The sequence below is a fragment of the Rhipicephalus sanguineus genome, chromosome 11, assembly GCF_013339695.2.
Source record: "Rhipicephalus sanguineus isolate Rsan-2018 chromosome 11, BIME_Rsan_1.4, whole genome shotgun sequence".
Taxonomy (NCBI): Eukaryota; Metazoa; Arthropoda; class Arachnida; order Ixodida; family Ixodidae; genus Rhipicephalus; species Rhipicephalus sanguineus.
The window spans coordinates 59,436,278-59,458,778 of record NC_051186.1 but is presented as its reverse complement, the minus strand read 5'-3'; the positions used below and the strand labels follow the sequence as shown (position 1 = coordinate 59,458,778).

Sequence of the window (22,501 nt, the reverse complement as noted above, 5' to 3'; positions counted from 1 at the left end):
TTGAAAAATTCCGGGGGGGGGGGGTTGAACCCCCAACCCCCCTCCCCCCTTGGCTACGTCCTTGTTTGGCACAGAGATAGTGGTTGGTATTTTGAAATTGTAATTCAATGCAAGTCGGTTAACCCTCTCACGCAAGCATCGTGAAGTACGACCTATTGGGCAAGTCGGTGCATTGTAATGTAATTTTGCTATAGCGGTAGCTCAGTACGCCATCTGCAGCTTTATCTGGAAAAGAACTCGATTTTCTTGGGCGGACAACATGCGTTCAGTGAATTGCTGATGCAAACTTGTAAATTTAAAGATTTGATATTGGCTTGAACTGCGTCGTTTGTTTGTTTTTTTTGGAGGGGGGGGGGGTTCACGTGTGCTGCGCCACACTGTTAGTGGCTTTTGGACACGGGTGCGGAGTCACGTGTGCTGTAAGCGAGTGTGCTATAATCTGCTGTAGGGTTATGGAATAAACACAAGTTGGAAACTAAGCGCCCATTCTGTTGCCTGTCACTTCCTCGTGCGCTATTGTTTGCTGCCTTCATGCTCGAACTGAGCTGCGCTGAAGCAAAACGACATGTGATGATCTTCGTAGCGACTCACGGAAGCCACAACCTGACACATGTACTAGTACAAAACAACCAAAAAAATCACATCATCTCCCGCTAAAGGGGACCATGAGGCGATGCGAAGCAGTGTTTCGGTATGTTGAACCCAGGGTTGCCAATGGTGGCTACTTTTCGCCAAATTGGCGAATTTGAGAGGCCCGTGGCGACCTAAAATTACGAATGGCGACATGGCGAATTTTTGGCGATTTTCGGCTTATGTCTCCACTGAGTTATGCAACCTAAGCTCAGTGTCTTCCCAACGATTGAGCGGCAACATTCTCTGTATTTTTCTTGGGTTTAGACCCACGAGTAGTATGTGCATATTACGCGTCATTCGGTATGTCCGTCCTGTAACTCGTGTGTATCTCCTCAATTCATCTAGATGCAGGAGGTACTGGAAAGTCCCCCAGCGACATTCTAGCAAAATGTAAGTCAGCGGACTGCCTTGCAAACCGCGAGGGGGCAGTGTTTGACTATAAGTTTATGGCATTAGGTGCTTTAAGCTTCTCTAAAGTTTCGCTTCTGAAGGGGCTAGACGACGGGTTGGCCGCCTGTTCCGACCATGTCTTTCGCCAAAGCTCCAACTGTTCTGAATAGCTTGGCGACTTATTCACTGTTGCAGTGCCCCCAATTCAGCTCGTAAAGGCTGTTTTGGAATAGCGAAGAGAGGCGGATACGCGGCTATTCGTGCAATAAAAAATATTTATTGAGGCATTTTCCACTGTTCTCGGTGAGCGTGTGCAATGAAAACAATTGCTATGTAACGCTTTACACTGTCTACCTGATCATTAATAACGCATCAGATTGCCGCGTGTAGATATAGGTGACTATAAGAAAGGGTCAGTGGCGTCTGGTATCATATTAGTTCACACTGAAAAGGTGTAAGACTCACTAATGATCGGTTCCTGTAAGAAATGCTGTCGTGTTACCTTCAATAAACCTTTTAATACATTTAATTCATATAAGGGTACGTAAAGCTGTCTACAAACAACGCTTTCACGGTTTTCGCCCAAGGTTCACCACACCTTTACCTTTGAAACGAGCGGACAGGGATGGAACGGTATCATGAGCGTTTCATTCATCCACCCTTGCGCCACCACGCACATCTTGCGGCTAGTCGGCGAAGTAGCACTATGCACTCCCATGGTGAAGCGGGCGAAACGACTGGCATTGAGAAACGTGAACATAATTTCAGGGTCTTGGATGGTACTGTATTCTACGGGGCTATACGTGAGTGGAAACTTTTATTACATAGGTATGCCGCACATATCTAGAATGGCGACTTCTTTGGCGACATTTGTAAAAAAAATGGCGACTTTTGGCGACTTTTTGCTCTTCGTTTGGCGACATTTACTCGAAAGTCAGTGGCAACCCTGGTTGAACCCGCGTTTCAGAGGGGGAGTGGAGTGGAGAGGGGTGGGGAGAGGGGAAGGGGAGGGCAAAATAGGGGAGGGTGAGGGGGAGAGGGAGAGTGAAGGGGGAAGGAAGAGGGGAACCGGAGGAGAGGGGGCGTGGCGAGGAGGTGTGTGGAAAGGGTCTGCGCATGCGCAGTAAGGGTGGTCACGCCGCACACCACCACCACCGCTTTGAATTCCGCCATAAGATGCTTCGCATCTAAAAGGCTCGCACCACCCAAGTATTGCCATCGGCTCGAGACGCCTCGCCAGTTGATCGCGCAGCAAGCGGCCATTCCGGTACGCGCTGGCGTTGTCCATAATATATAGTGCGGTCGGCCATACGTGTGCATTCAGCCACATTAGGTACCGCTTTTTCAGGCACGAGTGTGACCCCGCTGTGGCCTGCAGGCGCCTCGACGAAGCCTAACGCTTTTGCTGCGGAGCGGTGCACAGTGGTCTGTCAATAAGTACTTGACGAAACACTAATCTCGGGGTCACATATGGCACGCAGGAGGCTTCGAGCAAACAAAGGCGCTCCGAGAACCAGTATTATCACACGGAGAAGCTATACACAGCGGGGGCAGCTCCACTGCTCACTTCTAACGGTATGTTATCAGTACAGAAATTTTATAGGTACTCACTCGGAATACCTGCGCATAAATCTATTGACTGAATGTTGCCCTTTTCTATTATTACTCACAGCCACGTTCCTCATTCCACGTCTACCCGATTAGCTTCTACCAACGGCCATTTATTACCAAAGCCAAGCACAAATTGCGGCAAATATAGTACTAGTCGTTCATCCATACTACTTCGCAACTCATTACTCATTACTGCGCCAACTGCGGCGTGCGGGACTTCAGCACACCAGGCCCCCTGACCTGCAGCGATAGATATACGGTCCGAATCGCAGGTTCCTCCTGGACTTCATGGAGGAAACACAGTTGCGTAATTTTGTAATGTGCATTGATGCCGCTGGGCAAACTAACGCAATAAAAAACTCATTACTGCGTCATACTGAGATTTCAGAAGATTACTGAAAGCGTCATACTGCGCTCGGTGTGTCTTCCTCTCTGTTGTCTATGTTTGTTTTGCTTGTTTATTTTGCTTTTTGTTTTTTTTTTGTTTTTTTTTACACATTTGTACTGAGGTCATGGACTACCAATTAGCCCAGAATGCTGCTCTCATTGAAAGGCTCTTTCATATTTACATATGCAGTTTAAACCTGCATGTAGCCTGCTTAATTTTTCTTTTCAAACTTTCAGGCGTGTCACATGTTCACGGTGGAAAAAATAATTAGCAGTAGTTACGGTGAACAAATGTGTACCACGAAATGCTCCGAATCGTATGAGCTTGTACAGCAAACAAGAACAACAGAGGGAAACTTTCGGGGACTTACAACAGGGATGACAAGCTTAACCACTCCTCCAGTCTTTCGTCCGGTTAACGCACACTTTCAACGTTTCTTAACCAGCGTAGAACTATTCTAAACAGCTCGTTCTTACTGGTTTTCACGCATTCCTGCACTTTAAAAAATAATAACGCACAAGAGAGTAGAATGCGACGCGACTACCAAGAGAGGCTTTCTTAAACTTCGAAACGGAAGGCGCTTGAAAAGGTGTAATAGCGGTGTTTTTCCACCGTCTTTTCCATTCCTCTTAGCTTTGTAGAGAAGCAGACATGAAGGGGAAGGCGAATGGCGTAAGAAAGGACGACAGGGAAGAATCGGAGATGCCGTAAACGCTTGTGACCCTCCTAGCGGGCGCAAGATAAAAACAATACCGAGAATTCTGCAGCCTTCTAAACATTAAAGGCACGCGCGTTTGCATGCTTCTTGGAACAACCAGCCACTTTTCAAAGTGGCCCGCAAAAACTCGCGCAGTTAGGGCAACAACGGCGAAAAAAAAAAAAAAGAGCCGCGAAACTTCTTCGTTCACGTTAACTACGATGCGGGCGCAAGCGCCATCTGCGCTGCGGCGAAGGTGAAGGAGCAGGGGAAAAAAAGAGTGAGAAATAAAAAAAGTTGTCTGGGATAGCGGTATGTTCACGAAACCTAGAGGCTTCTAGGAAAAGAAGCCCACGCTTCGGCAGTTTACATGGCAAGCAGAGAGAAAAAATGGCAGAGGAAAGACGGGGAGTTTAACTAGGAATAACTCTGGTTGGCTACTTTGTACTGGGGAAGGGAAAAGGAGGTACGAAAGAATGAAAGAGAAGGAGGGAGTCTGTAACTATACTGCACCGTTATGGCAACAGCGCTGTCTAAAAGCAACACATGAACGTATAGTCACTGAACTCTCACAACGTGTCGTTCAGTCGTGTTTCTCTAAGAAACCGGGCTCACGTTGACGTCCGGGTAGGCCAGCGCACTAGAATTTTGCTTTCTGTCCGAGGGCGATTGTCCAGCTGACCTGGTCAGCTGCAGATGAAGAGTCTTATTACAGATGTTGAGTATCCTCAAATGTACTGCCTATACTGAAGTCCAGTTTCACTTCGGTCACGCTTACAGGCCGTTATCTATCTGCTTGTATCTGAAATAACTGCAGTTAATGGGGGCGCACAGGAACAAGTGTACCAATACAAATATATTGGTTATTATCTTAGCAGCGGCATGTCACGGCTTCGCCATGCAAATTATACGGTCAACAAAGCGCTTAAAAAGCTGGGAAAATAACGACGTACTTTGCGCGCAGTTCGCTTAGACACTAGAACACCTACTCAGAAAAGCAGTAATCCAGTCACTTCCGGAGTATTCCTGCGTGGCATGCAAGCCATCTAAAGCAAAGCAAAGAAAAAAAAAAACATTTTTTAAAGCGGAAATGGCGGGAACGGAACTATGGTGAGCGGCGGATGAGGAAACGGAAGGGTATTGTTAGAGCGGCCGGAAGTTGACCACGAGTTCAATGAACTCCCTCTTCTACAGATTCGTCATTTCGTTAAATGACTGGTATCTGCGCTAAAAGACTTGCGCACTTCGGCTGTTTTCCCACGTTCCTCCTTGCGGTGGATGACAAAGTCCGGCTCAACAATTTAGGATTATCTAAAGTCGTACCGGTAGATATTTGGATCGGAAGCATTTCTAGAGCCACATAACAATCAATGTCATCCCTATCACGTTTCTTTATTATTTTTACAGGGTGAAAAGGGGGCGCGGGAAGCAGGAGCCGCTACTACATTCATGACCGCTAGCCGGCAAGTTGTTAAAACGCAAGGGTTAGCTCGTGGCCTCTCTTTGACCAGAAGAAATAAGAATATACAAATAGAAGACAGCCAGCCTATGTGGTCAAGTGAAGTTTCAGAAAGAAGACCACGTGTATTTGCAGCGTTACAACACTCGCCTTCACAAAGACGTATGTACATTATCGTTTTGACGTGCCCCTTCTTCCAAGGGAATAATAATAATAATAATAATAATAATAATAATAATAATAATAATAATAATAATAATAATAATAATAATAATAATAATAACTAACAACAACAAATCGCTGCTAGGCGATGGTGAAATCTTGGTATGATTTCGCATCAGGCGTCATCTCGGATGCTGACGCAACAAGACCCCTTCTGGGCGTCACTCGAGTGGCGGCTTCATCCTCGCTCTTTCATGTCGTTAATAACCGAGCAGGAAACGCACGCGAATGAAGAAGGCGCCGGCCTTGCTAACGCCAAGAGCGCCTCACCGCGAGCGACGAACAGCATAAACGCTTAGGCATATAGCCGCAGTGTCCATTCGCATAAGACCGTGGAAAAGAAAGAACTTACCGGGCACATTTTCTATGACGTAGGATAGGAGTTGACGACATCAAAGGCGCCGTCCAATTGGCGTCAGTGGCAATAAAAGCGGCGCCACCTGACGGCCATCTCTGGTGCTAAAAGGAGCTGACGCCGCCCCATTGCCGCTGCCGTGAAGTACGGGCCGGCTTGAAAAGGTCGACTGACGTGCGAAGGCCGGAGATGGGAAAAAGGTCCAGCCGCTGCTAAACGTGATAGCCACGAACGTGCCTCTTCTCTGGGCATAAAGAAAACTCACGGGGCCTCTTACGTATTCGCCTGAGACGGCTCGAAGGCGGAAGCCATTCTTCTTTTAAAGACGATAGCCTTTCTTGGGACACTTGAACGCACAAATTTTGGTCTGTCTTTCTGTCTGTCTGTCACACGATTCAGCCATCCGACCAAAGATTAAGCACTTGCTGAACGCCCAGCCATCTTGAACGGGCAGCTGCGTTCATACTTGTGAACACTGTCGATCGAAAAGCAAATGTCACGCATTTCTGAGGCGCAACATGAATACATAAGTATTATGTGGTGTGTTCCTTCACTAGAAAATACATAGATACGTAATTCTAAGGACCTTAGTGCTTCTTAGGCTGCGCTGAAAATGCGACGCTATGCACGAAAAAGCCCTCTGCCAACGATATGGTGCTGCCACCTGGCAGTGGCCCTGCGAACAGCATCACGAGTGGCCGCGGATGAGACCAGGACTCATGTAGTACGGCCGGCAGAAGACTATCGTCTTTCGATGATATTTGAAGCGAATTACGCCGATACGCGGCCAATTTTTTTCTTCTCAGTCGATGTAATGATCCCCCCGCCCCCCACTCCGAAGCCGTTCTGCACCCAACGTGGCTCTTCCTGCCTCCAGGATAGGAGGCATTGCAAGCTTTCTGCACCTCACATTGCTTCGCATAGCCTCCGTGATCGGCCCACCTTCAACCAAGCGACAATGTCATGCGATGACGTCACGTTATCTGAAGTCACAAATATTGTCGATTTGTGACGCCACGATGGTGTCATATGGTGGCGTCATCAAGCGATGACGATGTTTAGCACCATTCGTGTTGACACTACGCCGCGCGACACCGATGGTCAATTTTCGCGTTTGATGAGACATCTAAGGCTTTCGCCTTTAAAGCAAGCCTACACGGGCACCAGAGGCGGCCACCAGGCTTCGCCTGGCGGATCATCTACCTCCATAACGACTGACGTCAATGAAGTTGTGTTCTCCCTCTGTCCCCGATTAACGCTTTTAGCGGTGCATATGTATTTTGAAGCAGGTCATCCAGTAGTCTCTTTTAGTTGACCTCTAAGGCTTCACGCGCCGAAACCACGACATGATTATGACACACGCCGCAGTGGGTTCACTCCGAAATCATTTTGACAACCTGGGTCTTATGTCACACGCACGTAAATCTAAGTACATGGCTGTTCCTGCATTTTGCTCCCTTAGAAATGCTGCCCCATGGCCGGGAATCGAACCCGCGTCCTCGAGCTTAGCGGCACGACACTTTACCTGCTAAGCTGCTACAAATAGTACCATCTACTAGCACTTATGAATTTCGTGTCGTTGCTTTTTTTTTTGTTCCTGTTTATGGTACCACTGTTCCTGAACTTGTCCGGTGTTCTGTTAAACTACTTCTTCAAGTATGCTCTTGCTTCAGTTGTGTCCCCAGTGCCGACTATTTCCTCCAAAGCGCTAACACCAATACTCGCATGCTATCCCGCATCTGTAAACACGCATCATTTTCTTCGCGTTACATTTTGCTTCGATTTGGCATGCATCAGTTTGATGTGCTCATCCTCGGGAACACATTTCCACCATAGTTGCTCAATCAGTCAGCGTCTAATCGGCTATTACGCTAGTAATCCTTTCTCTGCGGTGGTTCACGCCATGTAAAGAAAAAAGGTTCACGTATCTGCGCTTCACGGTTGTTTGCTATTGCCTGCGCTATTTATAAGCCAGAAATGCCACGTAACCCCGTGCCTCACCCGCACGCTGTGGCTACAGTAAGTGCGAAATACTATGTACACCTTCCGCTGTAACCTCAGAACAACAGCTCAGCAGCCGAAGAAAAAAGGAGCGTACAGCCGCGTCGAGAAAGAAAAAAAGGCCGCATAAACGTGTCCCAGCTATAGCCGGCTATTCAAGTGCGTAGCGTCGCTGAGCGACCCAAGAAAAACTCCGGGAATGAAACTGAATCAACCTTTTTAGCGGTGGCGAAAACTTCTGCATGCCAAGTGGGCTGACGGACGCGTGACGAATAGCTAGGGGACGAGCGACAGCGCACAAAGGAGAGCGTATAAAGGAAGTCCTAAATATTGCGGCCATAAAAACATCTCGTCCTCAGGACCCCTGGCCAACAAAAAGTGGCGGCCACATAAAGGACAACCCCCCCCCCCTCTCTCTCTCTCCTTATCCCTCACCAACTACAGCCTTGGTTAAGCAGAAATAATACCATTCAGCCAAGACCAAAGGTGCGAGAACCAGGAGGTCTGAAAACACTGATGAGAAACCCAGCAACCTTCTCATCTTCTGGGGGCCTTAGAGGCGGCGCCATGTTGCCGACTATTGAAAGCCGGATTCAGCCTGAGCATTCACGGCTAAAGGGTGTATAGGTGGCGGGAGAGTTTCCGCGGTGATAAACAATCCGGATGACGACGACGAGCGAGAGATGTAAAGGTTTGTGCCAAAGGGGGCGCTGACGGTGGTGGTTAAGCTTACGCATCGCTTGCGATAGCGTGCGCAAAGGGACGACGTATAAGTTGCAAGCCGACCGCAGCCAGACCGGCACTAGTTTTCTTTAGTTTTAGGTAGACGAGCGCAGGCGGCTTGCCAGGGAGGAAGAGGCGTTCGAAAGTAAGTCGTCGCGCCTAACAAGAGACGAAACATGAACGCCGCACTGGTAGCCGGATTGGTCATCACATCATTATTGGCAGGTACGTCAAGAATATCTTCTCTGCGTTTCTCTAGTTTCAAGAAAAACGGATCATCGTAAGTTTAAAGCCCACTATTCAAATGACTTTGGCATTTCTACTACCAGCAGGCATTAATAATAATATCTGGCGTTTCATGTCCCAAAACCATGATATGATTATGAGGGACTCCGTAGTGCAGGGCTCCGGAAATTTCGACCACCTGGGGTTCTTTAACGTGCACCTAAATCTAAGTAAATGGGCCTCAAACATTTTCGCCTCCATCGAAAATGCAGCCGCCGGGGCCGGGATTGGATCACAAGACCTTCGGATCAGCAGTCGAGCGCCAGAACCACTAGACCACCGTAGCGGGGCACCAGCAGGCGTTGCTACTACCATCATCCCATTAAGTGATTATCTGTGAAGCATGTTTAAAAAATTCACCAATAAAATCAAACTTGTAAAACGGTCATCCCCAAACTTACAAATCAGCAACACTGAATATAACGCAGCTACTATTTGATTAACCCGATGTGCATGGTCCGCCACGGAGTTACAGTGGTTACGGTGCCCGGCGGCTGGCCCGAAAGTCGCGGATTCGATCCCGGCCGCGGCGGTCGCATTTAAATGTAGGCGAAACACTGGAGGCCCGTGTACTGTGCGATGTCAGCGCACATCAAAGAACACCGGATGGCTGAAATTTCTGGAGCCGTCAACTACGGCGTGCCTCATAATCATATCTTCGTTTTGGCTCGTAAAACCCTACACGTTATCATATTACATTCACTCGATTTGCACGGAAAACATTTCATTACAATGTAACGTCATACGCTTATCCATGTTTCAGGCAAAACACATTATTATAATGTTCAGGCCCCGCATAATGTCTTCAGCTTGTCTTCTACCGTCGTCTCCGACTGTGATTACCATTTGTGGCTACATGTGCGATCAATTTGATCACGTGACCACTGCGAGTCATCGGTATGAATGGGTTTTGTAGGGGCACTAAAGTGGAACATTCAATTAGTTCTTACTGTTATTTCATCTTTAAGAACTCTATTATCGATAATACTGTCATCATAGGTTAAATGTTTGATGGGAAAAGCAAGGACAAAGTTTCTGGTGGTCAGTTAGAGCGATGGAAAGGATCCCGAGAGATGGGAAACACTGCCGAGTACGGCAGAAGGTTAGGTTGAGGAAATTAGGAAATCTGCAAGCATAAGATCGAGTAGTCAAACAATTGGGCCCTGGAAAATATAAAACGGCAAAAATAAAGCATCAGCAAAAAAAAAAACACGATAACGCGCGCGTGTCAATATCCATACCGCGTCTAATCATCGATAACGCATTTCTAAAAATACCTAACCGCACAGCCACGTATATACAAATACCTTCACTGGCAGACAAACAGTTCACCCGACCCCTTTTCAGGTACGAAGCACCTTATGCGCTCGGGCTGTCGGCTACTTGTGTCGTCGTAGCCCGTCACGGTAAAGCGAGTGGCAAATAAGACGGCGCGTTGTCTCAGGAAAAGCTCTGTTTCTGCGATGCACGCTGTCTGCGATGGGCACCTCCCTAGGTTTCACGTTAGCTGTCTCGTATAGTACAGTACAGTACAGTACAGTACAGTATAGTAAAGTATAGTATAGTATAGTATAGTATTATTTATTTATTTATTTATTTATTTATTTATTTATTTATTTATTTATTTATTTATTTACAAGTACCTTACAGGCCTCGCAGAGGCATTGTGTAAGGGGGGGGCGATACAAAGTAAGAACAAATTGGGTTAACATCAAAGCCAGTAAGAACAATGCAGAGCAACATGAACAACAACAGCAAAAAAACAGTATAGTACAGTATAGTAAAGTATAGTATAGTATAGTACACTGTCTGAAAATAAAAGCAGAGCGCGAAAAAGACGGGACACATGAGACAGGAAGACGGGACGGGCGCTTGTCTCTTCTTGTCTCTCATGTCCCGTCTTTTTTGCGCTCTGCTTTTATTTTCAGACAACGCACCAACTCGCCCAGCAACGCATTCTATTAGTATAGTACAGTACAGTAAAGTATAGTATAGCACAGCATAGTATACTATAGTATAGCAGAGTCTAGCATAGTACAGTATAGTCGCACTACTACTGCGTAGCTGCCCCAATTTGTTTACTTATATCGCTGCTACACCGTACGAACGGATTTTATATTATGCAGGTGCGAACATTCGGTAAGATTGAGCCATCCTAACGCCTCCACAAACCTGGAGCGCTGATGCGCGTTCCAGAGCAATTTTAGAGCTTTAGCGGCAACGTTCACACAAGTTTCAGTGTTTTTAAGCCTCCCTGTGCGGCTCGTAATCCGCCGTAATCTGCGATTATAAACACGCGAACGCACTTATCAAGTGCGAAACCCCCTACCTTGATTTAGCCTAGAGAGCCAGGTGAAACTGACGGGTGGTTGAGAATGGTATACCAGATTTACTCGATTGCGAACATCGTTTCATGTCCCAACAGGCTTAACGCATAACAACAGCATCACACGAAAAAAATATTCTGCACTAGTAAAGAGTACGAGCGGGTAACAGCGATGCAAGAAAGTCAACTTAAAAGTAAGTGTAGTGAAGGGTCGTAATGTTTGACCGGGTAAAACTAAAGGAGCTCTAAAACATACCGGGTATCTCTTCTTTTCAAACATGCACAAATTTACCATAAAACGACCTCAGGCATGATTGTTGTGCAAGTACAATCTCTAGCTGAAACACTCAACGCCAACATTGCTTACAAGCGTGACACGCCGCCAAACTATACTCCGTTCCATACATCAGGTGCAAGGTTGTGGAAGCTATGCAAGAAGATGTGTAAGCCCGCGAGTCTCACGCTTGCATTTCGTCGTCGTAACCGTGGCCTCCGCGATTGGCTCCGGCTGCGCGCTAGCGGAAGTAATCGCGATACGACAACAAAGAGATTCCAGAACAACCGATTAACAACCGTATAAATAACGTGGTTTTGTTGATTTATAATGCACAACGCATCTTCATCTATTACTCAGTCTAACAACGAAAAGATCACATTACGGGCGGTAAAATTATTGTACTATTTCTTGGTGCGAAAGCATCTACTGCAAGAAGTCTCACTAGCTTCCACACAGCGTTGCACCTGAGGCTATGAAACGGAGTATGCACACGTGTTCGAAAAACTTTTCGCCACGGCACGTTGCCGACTGACGCCATATTGAGGTTAACTTTTCAACGCTACCGGTGCGCTCATTCTCGCTATCGACTGGACGGAATGATGAAATTCGATTGGAAGCAGGTCGCATTTGCTGAAAATTTAAGAAGTGAAGAAATACGGGGGTGCGTTAAAATTCGGCTGCCTCCAAGTACGCCATTTAGGCGAGCGCCGCCAGATTTATTAATAAAAGTATCACAGCAGAAAACATACAACGAAAATTCATCGCAGTTAATGCGTAAGGCGTTGTCGTTCATGAAGCGTTTCTTAAAATTCAATGTGTTCACTGAAAGATTGTGAGCAGCTGGGGTCGTTGCGGCACCTGGCGGAGTAGATCTCAACTACGCGCTTCCTTCTACGTGGCCTCTGAGATCCGCTCCGGCAGTGTGACTAAACACAATGTTAAACCAAGGAACGCACCCGGGCACACGAACACCGAATTGCGACTGGCACTATCTCAGACACCTATGTTAAGGATTACGGTCCCCTTCAGAATTTCTTTTTATTCCACCCTCTTCTGTCCGTGCCCTATCGGAGCCCTGTCGTGCCTTGTCGGACCAGTGCCCTATCGGAGCCGTGCCCTATCTACTCATACACTTACATCACAGAGCCAGCACAACCTTTATAGCCGAGATTCGTAGCGACATGACACGATTGATCTCGATCAAGGGCGCATACAAATAGCTCCGCTTGAAAGCCCTAAAGACAATGCAAAGAGGCAAAGCAGCTGGTGAGGATCAGGTAACATCAGACCTGTTGAAAGACGGTGGAGAGATTATGTTAGAGAAACTGGCCACCCTGTATACGAAGTGCCTCTCGACGGGGAGGATACCAGAATCTTGGAGGAATGCCAACATCATCTTGATCCATAAGAAAGGGGACGTCAAGGACCTGAAAAATTACAGGCCCATAAGCTTACTGTCCGTTGTCTACAAGCTATTTACAAAAGTAATTGCTAACAGAATTATACGACATTAGAGTTCAATCAACCAAGGGACCAGGCAGGATTTCGTACAGGATTCTCAACAATAGACCATATTCATACTACCAATCAGGTGATAGAGAAATGCGCGGAATACAACCAACCCCTATACATAGCCTTCAGAGATTACGAGAAGGCATTTGATTCGGTGGAGACATCAGCAGTCATGTAGGCACTGCGGAATCAAGGCATCGACGAAGCCTATATAAACATAATGGAAGAAATCTACAGCGGATCCACAGCCACTATAGTGCTCCATAAAGAAAGCGACAGAATCCCAATAAAGAAGGGCGTACGGCAGGGAGACACGATCTCTCCAATGTTATTCACCGCGTGTTTACAGGAGGTTTTCAGGGCCCTAGATTGGGAAGAGTTAGGGATAAGAGTTAATGGAGAGTATCTCAGTAACCTACGATTCGCTGATGACATTGCATTGATGAGTAACGCGGGAGACGAATTACAGCTCATGATTACTGAAGTGGATAGGGAAAGTAGAAGAGTAGGTCTGAAAATTAATATGCATAAAACTAAAGTAATGTGGAACAATCTTGGCAGAGAACAGCGCTTTGCGATAGGTGGCGAGACACTGGAAGTTGTAAACGAGTACGTCTACTTAGGACAGGTAGTAACCGCGGAGCCGAACCATGAGAGTGAAATAACTAGAAGAATAAGGATGGGTTGGGGCTCATTCGGCAAGCATTATCAAATCATGAATGGTAATCTACCACTATCCCTCAAGAGGAAGGTATATAACAGTTGCATCTTACCGGTACTTACCTACGGAGCAGAAACCTGGAGACTTACAAAGAGGGTTCAACTTAAACTGAGGACGACGCAGCGAGCGATGGAAAGGAAAATGATAGGTGTAACCTTAAGAGACAGGAAGAGAGCAGAGTGGGTCAGCGAACAAACGGGGGTTAAGGACATCGTAGTTGAAATCAAGAAGAAGAAATGGATATGGGCCGGGCACGTAGCACGTCGGCAGGATAACCGGTGGTCATTAAGGGTAACTGACTGGATTCCAAGAGATGGCAAACGCGTGAGGGGGAGACAGAAAATTAGGTGGGTAGATGAGATTAAGAAGTTTGCAGGTATAACGTGGCAGCAGAAAGCACAGGACCGGGTTGATTGGCGGAACATGGGAGAGGCCTTTGCCCTGCAGTGGGCGTAGACAGACTGATGATGATGATGATGAAGTTTTCATGCCGCGTTTTCAATACATGGGCACCGTACATCCAACAGACAAGTTTTACGAGACGCTGGTTCCAAAACAAATGCGAATGTTCGCTCTATTTGTGCGTAACGCTTCTAATCTAGCTGGTGACTGTATAGGTTGCAATGCCAACTATACATGCTGGAAATTTATTGGGAGGCTATGTTCCCAGACAAACAGAGAATATAGCTTTCTCGAACAGTTCGCGTTGCGCAAACTTACGTTGCTGAGTCGGCTACGACCTAATAAACACAAGCTGCGCCCCAGAACTGCGGCGCGCCTGCCATTCACCTGTTCAAGCGAGTCGTGCTGGGTTGTTTCCGTTCTAACCATGAGTATTTTTTCGCTGCTAACGTAAATACTACGCATATTAGTAATTAAGAGTTCGTCGCCCCTAATTACAATGTTACTTTCCCCCGAGAAGTGATGTAGGAATCTTTCCTGAAATTTGCCACGAAGTTCAACTTTTTTTCGACTTCTTTTTCAGTCGAAAAAAAAGTTGAACTTTTTGTTTCCACTGAAAACCACCGACACGAACATCTGTTTGTACGGGAAAATCACCTACCTGAATTACGCGAAAGCTCGCAGAGTCAGGAAAACAAGAATATGCATTTGAATAGGTCATCTATGCATATTTTCTGTGTGTGGGATGGCGACGGCGGCGGGTGAAGCTAAAATTTATTCATAGGTGGTAGCCGACTATGGAGATTCGATGGGGAAATTCAAAAATTATTTTCTTCCTTCAAACAAACAACTGTAATGATAAAACTTGCCATATAAGAACAGCTATTTATTGGATTTCGATTGAGGTATAAAGCTGATTTTTAAATGGAGCACCACGTGGTGTGAACTGCGTAGCAATGCGCACCAAAATGAAGATTGTGTCAAACTCGTGATTTTTTTTCCCGCAACATTTACAACATTTAGCGCTCTGAAAATTATTTTAGCGTCAAATGTACCTTCCATGAAGTAAGTACTGATCACTCAGACACTGATATAGAGCGCATTATTACAAGAAAAAGAATGCAAACATAAAACATTTTGGCAAATTTCCTGGACATGTATATGATTAAAAAATTCCCGTAATATTTTAAAGCTTCGAATACCTTACAATAAAGCATTTACTTAATATGTAAATTTAACTTGGTATTTAAACGATAAACCATACTCTCAGAATAAGTTTTCTGAGAAACATCACTCAGACCACATTCTGCGAAACTCGGAAGGCTCCCCAAGTGGCCAAAAAATTTTCTCTCTCCGAGATATTCTACCAATTTATGTTTTCAATGTAATAATAAAACAGAGCGATTTTTTATCGAATACATATGAAATGGTCGCCGAAATGGCTGGCCGATTTGGCGTGGCATGACCCCTCTCATCTCTCTCTATCTGCATATCCAGGCTGCGAAGCGCAAGCAGCAATCAAAGGTCAGAACGTGATGTACCCTCCTGGGCCGGGCACCAAGGGCGGAGGCTACTTCCCCGACGGCGGCGGCTACATGCCCGGCGCCAAGGGAGGCATGAAGGGCGGAGGATACAAGGGATACCCACCACCGCAGCAGCCGCAGTGTAAGCGAAACTTCACGCGTCAAAAACCACGCGAACAATCCTTCATAACAAAGAAAAAATTAAGGCAGCATCGCAATAGAGGTGCCAATCCTGAAGGAAGTGCGGAGCTGGGCGACCTGATTTGTTTCTCTTTAGTTTTCTCTTTCTTCCTCTCTTTCTCTTTTAAGAGTGAAGCTGTTCTAGCTTGACGTAAAGTGTCGTCACCCAAATTTGTCATCATCATGAACCGGCACGCACTCTTTTCGTCCTCCTCTTCCTGTTCTTCTGCTTCACTCCCATTAACGTGCGCCGATTTGTCCGGCGTGTAGCGAGGAGGAAGCACGAAGCGAGGGAGACATGTGAGGACGAGGAGGAGGGCGAAAAAAGAAAGACAGAAAGAAACAGAGAGACAGACCGAAATAAATATGTAAAGAAAGAGAGAATCTTGGCGGAAAAATTCCTCATGAGGAGGCGGGATTCGAACCCGCGTACCGACGATCCGAGGGCGAGCATCTTAATCACACGGCTATCCAGGCACGCTGACAGAACATAGCCTTGTAGAGTATCGTGTAGCAAGAGGGTGGAAAGGGCAAGTGAGAGTGAGGAGGAGGGAAAGGAGGAGGGGAGAGATTAAAGCATAGCATATAAAGAATGAGAAAGAGAGAAATGCAGAAAGAGAAAGAAGGAGAGAAAATAAAAGAAAGAGAAAAAATATAGAGCAAGAGAAGACAAGATAGAAAGAAAGAGGAACCAAGCGATAAATGGCGACAGAGAAAGAGTGAGCCAAGATAGGAAAGAAAGAGAAAAAGATAGAAAGGAAAAAGAGAAAGTAATAGAAAGAAAAAGAGAGAGATAAAGAAATAGAAATAAAGAGAGACAACAAAGACATAAAAAACACATAGAAAAGGGAAAGGGAGAAAGAAAACCTAAAGGTAAACAAAGAGGGCCGCCCAGCTCTATCGAGAAATACAGAGAAATAGAGGAATATGTTTACCACAGAGCGCCGACGGGCCCGTGCTTCGCTGTGCCAAGCTTCGAGCGACTTAGTGGAAACTTCCCGCATTTTTTTTTCTTTTCGTCTCTGCTTATTTCTATTTCTGCCTTTTCTCTCTATCTATTTCTTTCTCTTTTTCTTTCTCTCTATCTTTCTTTCCCTTTCTTTTTCTCTCTTTCTATTTCTCGCTTTCTCTTTCTTTCCATCTCCTTCCCTCTCTATTTCTTTCTTTTTCTGTCTTGATATCTCTTCTTCCTATCTTTCTGTGTGCTCGTTTATATATCATTCTCTCTGTCTATTTCTTTCCCGGCCTATCTATCTTTTTCTGTCTTTTTTCGCTTTCTTTCTCTATTTTCCTATTTCTTTCTATAACTTCTTTCTATTCATCTCTCTTCCTCTCTGTACTCGTTCTCTCGGCCTCAGAATTCTTGCATCCTACGCCGGACAAATCGGCGCACGTGTTCTGGGACCGAAACAGAAGAAGAGGGAGAAGGGTACGCAGAGAGCGCGTGCCTGTTCATGATAATGATTGTTTTCTGTTCGCTCTGCACAGACTAACGATCGGCTTAAATAGCTCCGCTGTTTAAAAAAAAAAAAATGGCTGGCTCTCCCGTGATCGAGAGTAGATGTAAGCATTAAATTTCCACGGCAAAGCAGGTTGGTTGAATATTATACTAGCCACAGTCTTGCGCATGTTCGCAAGGGACCGCCCCACCAATCTACACCACACTACACTGTGCACTCGTTCATACGGACGCAGTTTTTTGCTATCACTGTGAGAGATAAATATTGGTCTTTGCCTAGCGTATGCGGCCACGACGCGACAGCTAGCAGGCTGGTGCGCTCCACGCACCGTGGCGCCACACTCTTACAAAAAAAGTTACTAAACAGTTAGTAAATGCATGCATTTACCGGTTTCGAGCGTAATTTACTACGTTCGTGTCATCTCCTGTCTAGCCAGCAGCTAGTAAAGCTTGTAAATTTTGCCGTTACTAACCTGGGAGGCTTTCGTGGTGTTTTACTAGCTTAACTACTCAGCCACCTATGTTGCCAGATGCTTCGCAGATGCCGTAGCATATTATTCCGTAATTTCGACAGTAAAATTTAGACAAAGTTTAATTTTCTTGACTGTGTTAGAATAACAGTTTCGTAACCAGGAACGCCGACTACACTGACGTTTAAATGGCAACTTATGGTCTGACGTAGCATCAGCACTCATGTTAGACGTCTGTGTTATCGAAGCAAAGTGCACGCTGCGGTGCGATGGTGTGAATATCGTACGTAACTTTTGTTCGCGTATTCACCAGGGTTCGAGCAACGCTTGAATATAGCTTGCTGAATCACAGGAATAGAAATGTAACTGCTATAAAAGCACCCGGCACGGCGGTGTAGTGGTTATGGTGCTCGACTACTGACCCGCAGGTCGCGGGATCGAATCCCGGACGCGACGGTCGCATTTTCGATGGAGACGTAAATGCCGGAGACCTCTGTGCTTATTTAGGTGCACGTTAAAGAATCCCAGGTGGTCGAAATTTCCGGAGCCCTCCACTACGACGTCTCTCATAATTTTATCGTGATTTTGGGATGTTAAACCCCAACAATTATAATAATAATATCTGGGGTTTTTACGTCCCAAAACCACGATATGATTATGAGAGACGCCGTCGTGGAGGGCTCCGGAAATTTTGACCATCTGGTGTTCTTTAACGTGCACCTAAATCTTAAGTACACGGGCCTCTACCATTTCGCCTCCATCAAAAATGCGACCGCCGCGGCCGGGATCGAACCCGCGACCTTCGGGTCAGCAGCCGAGCACCGTAACCGCTATACCACCGCGGCGGACCAACAATTATTATATAGCTGCTATAAAAGTAGAGCCAACACTGGAACCACAATTCACGTTAACCCGACATGACGCCTGTATCATAGGTGTATATATGTAGGAAAGACAGTTTCTTAGCGCTGGTAAAGACGAGGACACATAGGAAGAGACCATGGGCGCTACTCACAACAATAAAGTTTATTCCTTGATCGCTTCGATCAAAAGTGCCTTCACTTACACGTCACAAAACTATGTGACATTCGTGTACCAGCGCTAAGAAACTGTCTTTCCATTATGCACCAACAAGCCCACATCGCTACGCTCGTAGTATATATGTAGTGTTTATTGCTTTGTTATAAAATTAGATAGCCAACACAAGAACCGCAATTGACGTTGCACCGACATTACGCCTGCATAGGGTCTTTTTCCAAAGCCGTTTCTAGACCTGGCGTGGCTCTGTGGTTGAATACGTGAGTGCCACGGGTTCGATTCCTAATGGAATCCTAATCTTTATTCTTTGCATTCTTCGGGTCTACGCTGCCGGTGTCGGTGTTTCTTAACGCTGTCGCATTTGAATTAGCAATGTTTGCTGTCGCATTTCCTGGGTAGATATGAACTGTCAATCACCTGTGGCGCATACCCGTACACCACGGCCCGTGGTACACGTGTCTGGAGCAAAGGGTTTGACGACGTACGCCACAGGATTTTCACGTTATTGATGTCATGACCAGACAGTCATATTCGTCACACCGTCCTACCATCCCATGCCAATTTTGGTCTACACCATGTTAAGGAAGCAATCACGAGAGCGCCCAGACGTAGGCACCTAGATAGATAGACAGATAAGTACATAGAAGCGCTCAAAGTGCCTTGGGTTCGCTAAGAAATGGTTCTCATGTAATAAGGGTTCAGCGTACAAGAAGTTACACCTTCAACTGTAGTGTGAACAAACACTAAGAGAAAACTGTGAAGCAATATATTTTCTAACTTGTTTGGACCGCTGCCAGTGTATGTTATGGGGTCCTTTAAGAAGGAATGACTGCCAAAACTTTTGAGCGGACGGCCTAGTGTATCGTTGAAATTTCCCTCGTTTTTTATCTCGATTGAGTGGCCGGATAACGGCGCCGGCATTTGGCTCAAGTTCGCTTGAGAGCCAATAGAATTTCATACTTCAAACATTATCGTTCACGCACTTCGTGCGGATGTTTAACCAGCGAAGCTGAAACATTCGGCCCCGGTGTTTATCACGAGCTGGGATCCATCGGAGTGCCTTCTGTTGTAGCTTTTAAAGGGAAAGACAAGTTAAGAACTCCGGGCTTCTAAAGATACAACTTAAGAAGTCCGGAAAGGCCCCGCCCTGACGGTCGAAGCGCGCCAGCCAATCATTTCCGCGGCTAACGAAATAGTCCCGCTCATGCACACGGCAATGTTCTCCGAAGGCGGGGCCACCGACAGTCCGGCTCATGACGTCAGTCCGGAGCGCGCGCCCATTGGTGCTCGTTTGTGTGCATCCGCCTTTGAGGAGGAAATGTCGCGGACTTCTTAAGTTGTATGCGACAATAGACGCTTCAGCACATAGAGTTAGACAGAATCTAGGGGAAAAGATGGGCCCAAAGAGCGCCGACCACAAGAACACCGCCACTGCTCAACCGATGCCACTGTTGCCTTAGCAAGTGTTTACAGATAGGCTACAATTGGCGCTATTCAACGTTAGCAATACTGGCCACATAAATCAAACACGGGCATAGTGACAAATTAGAAACATGCAGGCAGGGTTTAATGTTCATTCACAAGATTTCTAGGAAATATTCAAGGTCATTTAGGCAATTTACTGTGCGCGGAACTCGCGGCGCAGGAAGATGCGTTTGCAGGCACTCTTGTTAGAGATGGCGCCACAATGTCCACTTGAGTTCGAGTTCGCGGCCGACTGCGCGTTTCGGGACAGGGTTGTAAGCCGCAGCGCGTCGTCGTCTGCTCTTTCTGCTGGTATGTACTTAAAGCTGTACTTCACGTGAGCTCACTTTCATTAATCACGATGAAAACTTAATACCACAGTCAAGTCTAGCGCGCGTCTCAGGTGCTGGTAGCGCTCGCACGGTTGTGTAATGGCGGCGTCCTTGTGGTCGGAGATTCTAATACACGGACCCTACGGCGAGCTTTTTCTCTAGTGTCTGTACTAACTCTATGCTTCATCAAACACGAAAATGGGCAGTCGGCGTCGACGCAAGTGATGCAAAAAATCATCACGCGATGACGTCATCATCGCTCCACATAACGCGACGGCGCATGATGCCGTCGTCACATGACATCGTCGTTATTGGTCAGAGGTGTGCCGATCTGGGGGGCAGTGCAAAACCAGGTAAGGTGGAAAAATTTTACTATGCCTCCGATGCTGGAGGCAGTGCAGTACCGCGGTAGGCGCAGAAAGCTTTAGGACAGGGGGACGGGAGATGATCAGCACATCGACTGAAAAGAAAAAAGAAGTAGAAGCTTCTTCTTTCACGAAGCTTCTTTCGCGATCGAGTCGTCTTTGGCAAATGTATGGGTCCCTGTGATTTTTTTTTACGCAGTGCTTAAGATGTTGTAGAAACAGTACGCGCCTAGCACAAGTGCGCAAACCACGAGCGACGGCCCTTCCATGCGTGCTACCCTCACATGTTCCTCTTCATAATTTCGCAGTTCCCATGATGCCGCAGCAACCGCAGTTCCCGCAGTTCCCGCCAATGGGACCACCCCAGCGACCGATGAATCCAGGCCAGCAGCCCTACTTCGGTTGAATCCCGCGAGTTGACGCTCGCACGGCCACGGCGGCGAGGGTTTGAGTGCTTAAGTTACGTTAAAAACAAAAAATATATAAAAAATATGTAGAGCGAGAGAGCGCTTTGCTGGTTGCTTCGTTTCTATGGCGCGCGTCTACATACCTTGAAGAAATAAAAGAACGTCGTCTGCTGTGTCACTGTTCCCCGGTGGTTGTACAATGTCTGTATTCGTGTCATCATCAGCCTGATTACGCCCAATGCGTGGCAAAGTTCTCTCCCATGTTCCGCCAATCAACCGGTCCTGTGCTTGCTGCGGCCATGATATCCCCGCAAATTCCTCAATCTCATTTGCCCACCTGACTCTCTGTCTCCCCCTCGCGCACTTGCCTTCTCTTGGAATCCAGTCTGCTACTCTTAATGACCAGCGGTTATCCAAGCCTTCGCGGTATACACGTCCTTCCCATGCCAATTTCTCCTCGATTTCGACTAAGATGCCCTTAACCCCCCTTTGTTCCCCGACCCACTCCGCTCTCTACTTGCCCTTTAAATGGTTACTGACACGAGAATTTTTAGTTGTCGTTTTTTCCCGTCAAATGAAAGACCAAGCCCTAACGAGCATAGAAAAGGTCATGCTAAGCGCGAGTGCACCCTGAAAAAGTAATTCCAGTATGTTTTTAAAAGCTAGTTTCGGTTCCTACTGTACCCTGACGTCACAACACGGTGCGAGCTTCTCGTCACGTGCTCGCACAATATACAGTGACGTTTCCACGGCCGCTCCGCACCGTGGCTCCGTTGGTGACGCACAAGCGGCCATTTTGAATGCTTTGGAGACGCACAAGCGGCCATCTTAGAAGTTTTGGTACCTAACGTCACCACAACTAGCCAGACTGCTGCGTGAAGTCACCAGAATCGGTACTGTAGCCTGACGTCAAGCTAGTGTCGATGTCGGTAGGTGCGCCATGGAAAAATTGACTTTAATATCAAATTAAAATATCTTATCAGCATTTGCTGAGCTTCACACTTGCTCAGAGCCGTCTCTGCATACAGGAGATTTGTATGGCGGAGTAAACTCGCCTTCGAAAAAAGGTGTCAGTACCCCTTTAAGGTTACAGCTATCACTTTTCTTTCCACGGCACACTGCGTAGTCCCCAATATAAGTGAAACCCTTTTCGTAAGCCTCCATCTTTCTCCCCCGACGCTAAGTACCGGTAAGATGCAGCTTTCGTATGCATTTATCTTGAAGGACAGTGTATTCGTGTACCAAGCCCTTAGAGCTTGCA

General features: G+C 46.6%; 2 protein-coding genes across 3 annotated transcripts in view; one reads left to right on the top strand and one right to left on the bottom strand.

The window, feature by feature from the left end:
- Positions 1–22,501, bottom strand: part of LOC119374097 (beta-1,4-glucuronyltransferase 1) — a 312,671-nt gene that overhangs the window by 142,721 nt on the left and 147,449 nt on the right. The window lies entirely within an intron of this gene.
- LOC119374099 (calcium-binding protein P) lies at positions 8,569–21,472 on the top strand. The gene is made up of 3 exons (XM_037644163.2): positions 8,569–8,704; positions 15,500–15,667; positions 21,142–21,472. Exons 1-3 carry the CDS (start codon positions 8,656–8,658, stop codon positions 21,237–21,239), a joined length of 315 nt encoding a protein of 104 aa, XP_037500091.1. The 5' UTR covers positions 8,569–8,655; the 3' UTR covers positions 21,240–21,472.

Excerpts from the sequence above, each read along its gene's own strand:
- LOC119374099 (XM_037644163.2), top strand. The coding sequence starts at position 8,656 with ATGAACGCCGCACTGGTAGCCGGATTGGTCATCACATCATTATTGGCA. Across the intron at positions 8,705-15,499 it reads CATCACATCATTATTGGCAG|GCTGCGAAGCGCAAGCAGCA; the intron begins GTACGTCAAGAA and ends CTGCATATCCAG. Across the intron at positions 15,668-21,141 it reads ACCACCGCAGCAGCCGCAGT|TTCCCATGATGCCGCAGCAA; the intron begins GTAAGCGAAACT and ends ATAATTTCGCAG.